The 11,046-nt window shown below is 27.8% G+C and overlaps 1 protein-coding gene across 2 annotated transcripts; it reads right to left on the reverse strand.

The window, feature by feature from the left end:
* Nucleotides 1–1,880: 1,880 nt before the first annotated feature.
* On the reverse strand, nucleotides 1,881–6,341 carry LOC126555088 (uncharacterized). 2 transcript variants are annotated; one of them, XR_007606764.1, is made up of 12 exons: nucleotides 5,775–6,341; nucleotides 5,677–5,715; nucleotides 5,377–5,512; nucleotides 4,887–5,108; nucleotides 4,623–4,793; nucleotides 4,260–4,359; nucleotides 4,093–4,194; nucleotides 3,826–4,026; nucleotides 3,629–3,715; nucleotides 2,780–3,062; nucleotides 2,328–2,717; nucleotides 1,887–2,022 (listed from the first exon to the last, which is right to left on the reverse strand). XR_007606764.1 is itself a non-coding variant. In XM_050210053.1 (11 exons), exons 1-11 carry the CDS (start codon nucleotides 5,818–5,820, stop codon nucleotides 2,659–2,661), a joined length of 1,446 nt encoding a protein of 481 aa, XP_050066010.1. In that variant the 5' UTR covers nucleotides 5,821–6,341; the 3' UTR covers nucleotides 1,881–2,658. The 2 variants fall into 2 exon arrangements, 1 of the variants encoding a protein (XP_050066010.1); XM_050210053.1 differs by having other exon boundaries at nucleotides 1,881–2,717.
* Nucleotides 6,342–11,046: the final 4,705 nt, after the last annotated feature.

The following is an 11,046-nucleotide window of genomic DNA, read 5'->3' on the forward strand; positions in this document are numbered from 1 at the left end:
GGTAATGCAGAGTGTTGGTAGAATATTTAGAAACAAGCTAGAGTTGTTACTACCATTATTGGGGTAACTAGAAGCAAGTCTAAAGCTTAAAGGGTAACAACTATGTCTACTACATAATATATCAACCAATATTTGCAGTATATCTATGACACTTAGAGGCCGGTCGTAACACCATTCAAGTAATTTTGATATCAGTTTCTGAGGCAGGTGTAAACACACCACTCACCATCTTACTATATATAATTTAATCTTAAGCTATAACAACTGTATTCGTGCAAGAAATATTTTAATAAACGTTAACTTATACTTGAATAACACGACGTATTCATTTGTACGTTGATGCATGAATCGACCTAGTCGGGACGCAACATAGGTATGCAATGCAATTACCGATTCTTCTTCAATGGCATGTAATGGGCTGCAACTTGTTTGCGCACAATCCATAATTTTTAACTGAAAAATCGGACTCGTTTGGCGCACATGGTTATATTAAATGTGCAACTGGTTTGCGCACAACAAAAATAATTATTTTTTTGTCACACCTGCACCGAAAGTTTAGTTTTATACCGCGGTTGAAGCGTTGGAAAGTGATCTCTTTCCGTTCAGCGGGTGGAAAATTGAAAAACGCTAATATAGTGCCTGGTGAAAAGTGGAAATCTCCACAAATGCTGGTCGCATATCCCATGCACAACCAGAAACTGACGTGCCGCATACGTCGCCTGCGACTGAAATAGCTCACTTTTCACCCTTGCCACACAATATACTATTTATCTATATTCTATATTAAAATAATATTATCAAAATATCGGTTAGTCCCGGTGTATGTTATCAGCCTTATCGTGGTTTACGACTATCATAGTGTTGTACAAACGATATAGGGTACAGGGTAGTTGTCAGAAAATTGATAAGGATTGAGATACAATAATTTTGGTATTAGTAGTGTGACCAACGTAAAAATAAAATAATGTGTTTGTGCAATTATTTAACGTTTACTGCTTGTAAACACTGTATAATAAATTATGTATTCACGTATTCCGCTTTTTTTTAAAAATATTATTAATAATAAGTGTATAATAATAATCAGTAAAGTTTTTAATTGAATACCTACAATTTACTAGGTACTAAAAATTAATTAATTTTCATAAGAAATAAATTAATAAACACTAAAGTTTAAACAAATAGATACTATAAATATTTATTAATACCTTTTTAATTTTTTTAATAATTTAAACTGATATTGAATGATATTAGTACATTAAATAATATTACCCTTAAGTTCGATAATAGGTAAATTAACTTTAATATTAGTAATATTAGAGGTAACCTTAACAGCATAAAATTATCTGCTGAACGTAAATAATTTGCTTTGTCTTTCCATTTATTATAAATAAGTTCGTAGACATGCGGGTATGATGTCCTCTAGTTTATTTTCAAGCAATATATTAAATATTAATATCATACAAATTATTAATGTCATTGACAGCCGTTATCGTTGTTGGAACTTGGAACTCAATAATAATTGTAAATATAAAATAATGCATAGAGTAATTACTCTATAAAATAATATAATAGGTAATAGGTTCTAAAAATAACAATTATTATTTTTCAGTGATAATACCCACAAATTCGTTTCTTGTATTGGTGACTATCGTGTACTATCGACGATCTAATCTTACTAATTTCTGATACCAATATACCATCACTATTGGCTATTGCCTATTTCCTATTAGCAGTATTTGAGTATTAGCAAATGCTTCTTCCAATAAAAGTTCTTGTTCGTCTAGAAATTGTAATAGTTAAAACATTAATGAATAAACTTATTGTCAGTCAGTATTTAAATATTGTTTATTTACTAGGATATGGGCCAATTTGTTGAGTAATATATCCATCAACTCTGTGGCCAGCTCTTCGTAAAAAGGTTTGAACCCTATCATGTGCATTGTCAGTTAACAATTGTTCAATAAAATTTTTAATTGCTAGAGTATTCAATTCTCTAGCTCTAGAAGAAACACCAGAACGAATCTAAAAAAAAAGGTATTTTATTGCAATAGCTAAGTAATTATTAAAATTTAGGGAATGCCATATTCGCGTGCATTGTCTTCATCTTACAAACGCATAACATAGCATATTATTGTACATTCTGAATAATTAATTTAATTCTGTTATGATGTTTGATTTTAAAGCGAACTAATCTATTAGAAAGGTAATTTTTTTTATATAATATTATAGGCAAGGTAAAAGCATTTTATGCTCATAATTCGCTTTGAACTTATGAAACAATGCATGCGGGTATGGTGTTCTCTTAATGTCAACCTTACAATGCATACCTTCATATTGTTTGAAACTTGATGGAATTCAGTAACATGTTGGTTTTCTAAAAACCGTATTTGATCTACAAAAAAAAAAGAACCATTAAGTATGTATATATTTTATGACTAAATATTGACATGCATTTAGGTAGATATAATTATAACCAATTGTTCTAAAATTCACAGGCAGTTTTAAATAATATTAGATCCCAAAGTGATGCCATATTTACTCAAAAACAGTTATTTTTCTAAACCTATAACATAAAATTATTTAACACAAACACAGCGTCATGACAAATAAAATAAATAAATATATTTAATGAGTCCTTTTATCTTATTGATCTTGAAACTAAGATTTTTTTTCTGTCTGGAATTTTTTATTAGCTACAAATAAACAAACACTTCCACCTGCAATTCAAAATATAACAAATAAATAAACACAAGCTATTCTCAGATATATTAAACTATACCAATGAACTCCCAAATTTTTGGATGAGGTTTAATAAATTTTAAAAGAGCAGCGTGAAAGCTTTCTACATAGTTGTTTGTCCTTATAGTCCTATTGAAGACGGTAAAGCTCTCTGGACGAATTCTTACAAACCAAAAACCAAAAACATAATTGTATAAAAATGAATGAAATGCATCAGCTATCTCCGGGTACTTGACTATGCAAATCAAAATTGCATTGAAGCCATCCAACATATTCGGCATTTGACCATTTCTATCAGGTGGAAGGTATGGCAAAGCTAGTATCTGTTAAATTATGGCTATGATTTTATTGTAAAACTCAAAATGGTATAACAGAGGGTGGTTTTGTTTTATAGTTTTTGCAAATTTAATTATATATCCGGAGTGTCGTCGGTGGGCGGCTTCTCCACTCAAGTCCCTCTGTTCTTTTATTTCTATTTCTGTCCCCTATTATGCTTATTATACTAATTACTGTATAGACTGTATAACTCAAATTAAAAATCAAAATTAAAAAAAATTATATATATTTGAAGTAAAATGAATTGTTTTGGATTTGTTAAATTTGTATAAGTATATATATTATGATTATTAGTATAAGTTATATATAAATGTTCATCTTTAGATTATTTTTATACTGTTTAAATGCCTATTAAACTTAACACAGAGATTCCATACTTTATCATCCAATGAGAAGGTTTCTTAATAATTTAAATACTTGAAAATGGCCCTGCAGGGGCTAGGGGGTAGGGGCCTAGGGCCTACGATAATGTTAATCCGGGCTTGTAAACAACGATTATATGAAAATAATAAAATATATTATATAATAAAATAATAATATTGTTAATAGGTACCATTCGGAAGATGCGAGCAGCAATATTGTTGGTCTTCACAAGATTATAAATCCCCACTTCCTTGGACCTTAAATGACGGAGAACAGCCTGTTTGAGGAATTTAAAAATATTTTTAAAGGTAATTATTTAATTATTTATATATAATAATAAATACATAAATTACTTGTAATTAAATTAATTATAGATGAATTCATTACCTGACAAAAATGAAAATAGCAACCTTGGTGATCACTTTCTTTAAATATTGATTTAATTGCATTCATTTGGGCTAACTCAAAATCTGTAATTATTGTTACATTGTGGTAATTTAATGGTACAATTTGACGGACAAATTTGAATAATGCCACATATATTTCTTCCGTTTTACCATTTAATAAAGCATACACCAAAGGGAAACTCTGTAAGAATAATATAATTATACTTGAGTAGTAATATATACAGTTAATGATAAACACTTAACTTACAACATTTTTGTAAATGATTTGGAATGTGAATAGTTGGTAACAATCCCCATCCAAAGTTTTTGGTACGGTTTTAAACGTACCGTCACAACCGGCTATTTTTACCTATAAACAAAAATTATTATAGTTTATGATGTTATCAAGAAATAGTCTTATTCAGAGTAACTTACATTTTGTAATTCACACTGAATTGTTTTAATAAAATTAATATTTGAAAAAAGTACTCCAACAAATCTCCCATCTGGTAGTAATAGTGGTCCTTGGTAAAATCTTAATACACAAAATACCAAAATAATTATTAACTTCATGAATAAAGATAAAAATAAAATAACTATAAAAACATATTGGTATAAACAACTATAATCAAGCTCAATTACTGCTTACTTATTTATTTATAATATACAAAAATATAGATTTGTATATATTGTACTTAAAGAGACTTTGCAAATATGTTGTATGATTGTATGTAACTATTTTGTTTTATAAATTATTATTATTATACAAATGTATGCTATAGCTATCAAACTACTTACAAACTTTCTGGAGCTTGAAATGTCACTGTGAAATGTTTATTTTTTTCCAATTGTAATAATTCGTTTAAATTATTCAAATTTTTAGGTGTGGGTGGAAAAACAGATTTCCGTATTTTTCGCATCCTCTCAGCCGCTTGTATGAAAGTATAATTAGTAGCACCTTCTGTGTGACTAATAGAACAATAAAATATAAAATCAGGGTAATAAGATTTATTTCTTATTATAATATTTACACTAAATAGTAATATAATTAGTAATAATTACCTAACAATACTTTCAGCATATAAAGTGCGAGCTGAATATGAGCGGGCAGAGCGTTGTACACATTTGTCGCCTAGTACATTTCTTAGTTCCCTCACTTTATTGTCTGATGAATGAAGTGGATGATTGTGTAGTCGTTTGAGTGAAAATACACTATCCTCAACCATTGTCGAAATAGATGCGGTAGCTGGGCATCCATTTGATGTTTCACTACATTTTAAGTATCTAATACATAAAGTAATTTAATTATAAATTAAGAAAAAATAATAAATTAAACAAATTTAAGTAGAATAATAATTACCAAATTGTACTCATGGTTAACTTGTATGGACACAATATCTATCAAATTATACTCACTATTTCCATTATTTAATACACTGTTATGTCTTATAAATTATGTCGTTTTTTTATTTTTGGGCTTTTGCTCATTTTGTATTTGTATACATAAAATAAAATAATAATATAATTGAAGAACAAAACAGAAATAACTTACATTTTTTTTTCCGTCAATTTACTTCTAAAGTAAACATATCCCAAGTTATCCTGGATAACTTCTTCCTTTCTATGCACACTTGGAATTAATTTGTAGGAATTTGGTCGATCTCCAATTGGCCAAAACTGAATATTGTCTATAAGCGAATAATAGCTTAAATGGTTTTGTTTTGTATATTTGTTATTTTATTAGCTTATTTTAATATTATATTGCTTATTATTAAATTATCTATTGTCCAAAAAATAAACTATTAATATGATTTTGAATGTATATTCTAATAAATAAATGTACAATGTATACCGTCAGCAAAATCATTAGCCGCTTCAGCTACGTTTTGAACTGAAAAAATAAATTAATTAAAAAAAGAAAGTATTAAATAATATTTTATAAATTCTTACTTGGTAAGATATAGTCATGATCAACCAAGTGTTGTTGGGACTCCATTGTTATTTGTTTAATTAATTTAATTGATTTTTAAAAAATAAAAATCCTCAAAATTGAGTAAAGTATTGAGTCTATTGAGTCAAAATAAGTATAACTTAAATAACCAAGTAAGTTAAACTGAAAACAAATATGGGAACTGAATGATTTGTTAAACCTTAAAACTAAGCTGTAATTTAAGATTTTTTTTTTTTTTGTCAAATTATTTGGGAAATATAAAATACCAGTTTTGCAACAATTGTTTATATTTTTATACTTCCAATATACCTGCTATTATAGTACTACAATAATACTGTAATTTAATATACCTATTTAACAACTTTAGAATACTACATATTATCTGATCTTATCTTAATAGCATCATCAATGAAGATGTACCTGCAATGAATATAATTTTACCTAGGTACATTGTATACCTAAGTTAAATATATAACTACAGGGTACTTTTATTGAATAACACAATATTCAAAGGTGGACATTAACTAGTTAAAGTTAAGTTCAACTTTTTAAATTAACTAGTTTAATTTACAAAAAATAATCCAATACTATAATAACACAAACATTTCTGTTCTTTTTCTTGATATTGATGAAAATATAAATAAAATAAAATATCGGAAAAGTAAAAGGGTATATGGTATATCATGTGTACAATGTACATTATGATAAAAGTTCAATAAAATTGTTTTTTATAATTTATAAATTAGAAACTAGAATGACACATTCGCTCTTTATGTTCTTTACATACTAATTAAAAAAAATGGATTAACTTTTAATTGAGTTGTTAATTATGAGCCAGGCTGGGCATTAACGAATTAAAAGTTAAAATTAAGTTAATTACCTCCTTACTATTTTTTTTAATTAAATTATAACTTAATAAGTTAGTTTTTTTAAAGATTTAACATGTTAATTTTATCCAAAATTAGGTATTTAAATTCAGTTTATTTTAGTACAAATAATACTGCAATTTTTTGAATAGTATTTTTAGAAAAGTAGGTATTTTTTTAGCTAGGTAGTTAATACTTTGATGTATCATTTTAAATTTCCTCAGTAATTTTCTTGTGCGTAAAGAAAAACTATCTAATAAACTTCACTTAATCTTTGTCAATTTTATAACAAATATTTCTCTATAAAGGGTAAAGTATGCTCATGAGATGTCATAGAATGCCAATTTTTTTTAAAATACAGATGAAAAAAAACAGATTTAGTCTTCAAAGTATGAATAGTGAATACATAAATATATTAATGATACATTTTCTTTTTTGATTATGCTAATGTCTATACAAACATTTTGTTATCAAATGTTGGCAACACTTCATACTGAATCAGAAAAAATCTCTTATCAATTTTCTGACAACTGCCATACTCCGACGATATAATATAGATCTAACACAGTACATCTCGAGAATTTATAGTGTGCGTATATAGAATTTGTGACTCTAACATATTTACTGAACATAGATTTAGAAATTAGTGAAGTTTTTGAATCGCGACGAGGAAATATTTGTATAAGTATAAATAATTTTAAACTCACCAAATATGGTGTTTTAAAAAGTGGTGATTTTTGTTTTCGTTGTACCAATAAAAAATGCAATGGTTTGTATGTTGTTAATAAACTACACACCAAAGTAATTCAAGTTATAAATGATCACAGTAATCATTGTGAGTATTCAGCAAATGATATTGAAAAAGAGATGATTCGCAGTGTTGTGAAACGTAAAGCTGAAACAGAGCTACACATCCAACCAAGTAAGATAATAAGACAAACACTTCATTTAAATCAAGGTAATAATCTTAAACATATATTCATTTACTAAGAAATTCTATGTATGCCGCCAGAAAAAAACAGTTTCCAACGCTTCCAAAAAATATAAATGAAGCAATTAATCAGATTAGGGAAATGCAAGAAAATTTGTTATTTAAAGGTGAACAATTTATTTATTTAATTAAAGACGAAAATGTAGTAATTATAACTTTTCCGAAAAATTTAAGTGTTTTATGTAATACTCAACACGTTTTTGGCGATGGTACAATTGATTATTGTCCAAAATTGTTTAACCAGTTATACACGATCCATATTTATCAAAATCATTTTTATGTGCCGGTAATTTTTTGTTTTTTGAAGAGTAAGTCAATTTCAATGTATAATACAATGTGGATAACAATTCAGGATCTTTGTGTTCATACGCTTAACCAAGAACTAAATACTAAAGAGTTTCATGTAGATTTTGAGATATCCGCACACAATGCTATATAAAATTTTTATCCCGATTGTAAAATTGTGGCTTGTACTTTTCATCTAGCTCAAAGTAGTTTCGACACATTCAAAGTAACAAACAATTATTACTTGAGTATAATAACAAAAATCCATTATTGGCAATTGGCTTAAAAGTTTTTTGGTTTGCCGTATTTACCTCCAGAAGAAGTAGAAGATGCCTTTACACAATTAATATCAGATTTCCCAACGTCAGATTTTCATTTTCCGACACGTTCTTGAAACATATATACTTCCCGATTCAAAATTTAATCCTACGTTATGGGGGCAGGACAATCCAAAAGACGAATCTCGAACCACGAACGGTGCAGAAGCATTTCATAGACATTTTAATTTTTAACCAACAATTTTACACTCCACATCCCCACATACACCAGGTAATAGACGTAATTCTTAAAATAAAAAGCGAAACAGAATTAAAAATAACATCAATCAACAAAAATATAAATAATTATCGCCGTAAGGAGTCAATAGAATCGGTTAAACATCGCATAAACTTATGGACAAAATATACATCTGGCGAAATAGATCAAATTAAATACATCCAAATAATGGGAAACTGTTATTGCAGAAAATATGTTATGAAAGTACTTTAATAATAAAGAAATATTAATATGCAAGGTATTAAATTATTAAAGTCTAAAAGGTAACTGTGCGCAATCTATGTGTATGATTACAACTCGAATGTTCCCAAACGAGTGATAGTTTTGTACCCAAACAAGTTGTCTTTTTGGTATTTGTGCGCAAACCAGTACCGCCCATGTAAATGTATGTGGTGCTAAAATATCTCAAATGATTGATTTACCATTAACGCGATCAAAAATTGATAATCAAATTGCGTATCGGTAATACAAATTAATTAAATATTATTTTAAATAAAATAAAATGTATAATAATATTTTAGTTACGGATTATCCACATTACACGCTTATATCAGATTTTTGAATGCTTACTATACATAAACTATCGTATGGATTTTAAAGAATGGAAAGTAGGTATCTTAACTAATAAATAAAATAAATTATTGTAATAATTTATATATCTAACTGTTTTGTGGTTCCATTATTTTATAGGCTACTAAAAAAGACGGAACATATACTACTGAAGAAAAAAAAATTGAAAAATGAATTCCGTTCAAGATTAGGTTTATTGGTAGATGTGCCAAAACAAGTTTCGGGTCCTCAAATGATGGTAATACGGCAAGAAGATTCTTTAAAAATTATACAATTTCTGCTGAAATTACTGCCATTTCTAAAAATCTTTTTATCAGTTTTATGTCATTTTACAATGTTTGTCTTCTGGTCAAAATATAAATATTGATAAATTTAAAATATTGTTATGGGCTACAAGATATCAAGGCTAAGTCAGCATGACCATGACACGTGTCGATGGTAATGCTGATGCTACTTTGACCATGACACGTGTCGGGATAGTAAGCGCATCAATAATTATAGTGCACTAATGATGCATTTGAGATGTTATTGCACATCATCAAATTCGTGTCCGAATTTGCAACAACAACTACAAGGACACCTGGTTTCACCCAGAAGGCGACAACTCGACGTAAACAAGAGACGCACCACAATATATAAGGGAGCCCGAAGACCAGCAACGGCAGATGTACCAAAGCTATCAACAACTGAGCACTTTCACGACACTCAGCCACTTATTTTGTTTGTTACATGTATTTTATTTATATGCAATAAAGACATATTTCGTTAATGAGTTTAACTTTCGTTCAAAATAACCATCTGGATTTAATTCTGATACTGGCACGCAACAATATATTATTAATTTATATGATTGGTATTACATGCCTCCAAGTGTACACAAGATATTAATACATGGCTCATCAATAATAAAATTGTTTGTTTTGCCAATTGGAATTTTAAGTGAGGAGGCTCAAGAATAAAGACATTAAGAGGTACAGAGAATCTTACAGCCGAAAGTCTTCCAGGATTAATTTTAAAACTGATATTTTTCAAAGGCTTTTACTATCATCAGATGCTCTTATAAGTAGTTTTATAAATGTTGATAAACATATAAGCAAACTACTCCCAGAAGTCGAAAATATATTGCTAGACATTAATTATTGCAGTGATGAAGAACCAGAATATATTTCAGAATAAAAAATAATAATTAAAACGAAATGTAATGTATTTAATATCAATAAAAATGTATTTCAATGATTATTGTATATTTATAGATATCGTAGTTTAAATTATTAATTTTTGGCCACCATTTTGTGTTTTTCGACTACTGTGTGTCGGGGGAAAGTATCATATATCCAATTGAAAATTTTAAAATAAAAACTTACTATACTTCAATCGACTGTATTCATACTCAGATTACAGAACGATTTATTGGTCAATCTTGTATTTAAAATTCCAAAAATCCAGATAAAACAATTTTTGGGGTTGCTTAAAGATATACTACTTTTATCAAAGAAAAGGTTCAATGAAGTTAAAAAAAAAAAAACAGAAAGTTTTCCAAAAGATGCATTTAATGTTTTTTTGTAAAGTGTATAAAAAGTTTGTTGTAGCCGAAACAGCTAGAAGAGAATATTTAGAATTTTGAAGGACTTTGAAGTAATAGAAAAATGTAAAATATTGCCGACCATACTTCACGAAAGAGATGAAGTAGGTTCAAGTTCTAAACATTCTGCAAGATCTCAAGAAGATATTGAAGAATCTTATACAGATGTCGGTATGGGAATCAATTCCAGTCAGAGTCAACCTGATAAAACAATGAAAAATCATTCCAGTTTAATTACCACATATGTTTTAATAATTAATAACTCACAAATGTAATATTAAAATAATAATAATAATAATAAAAAAATTAATTTTCAAGTTATATATATTATATATTTATACAAAACTTATTTATCTTGTTTTAGGTTATTTGGAAATAATGACTCGTTAAAAACATTGTTTCCAAACTTGTACATAATTTTG

The sequence above is a fragment of the Aphis gossypii genome, unplaced genomic scaffold (assembly GCF_020184175.1).
Source record: "Aphis gossypii isolate Hap1 unplaced genomic scaffold, ASM2018417v2 Contig00705, whole genome shotgun sequence".
In the NCBI taxonomy this organism is placed as follows: domain Eukaryota; kingdom Metazoa; phylum Arthropoda; class Insecta; order Hemiptera; family Aphididae; genus Aphis; species Aphis gossypii.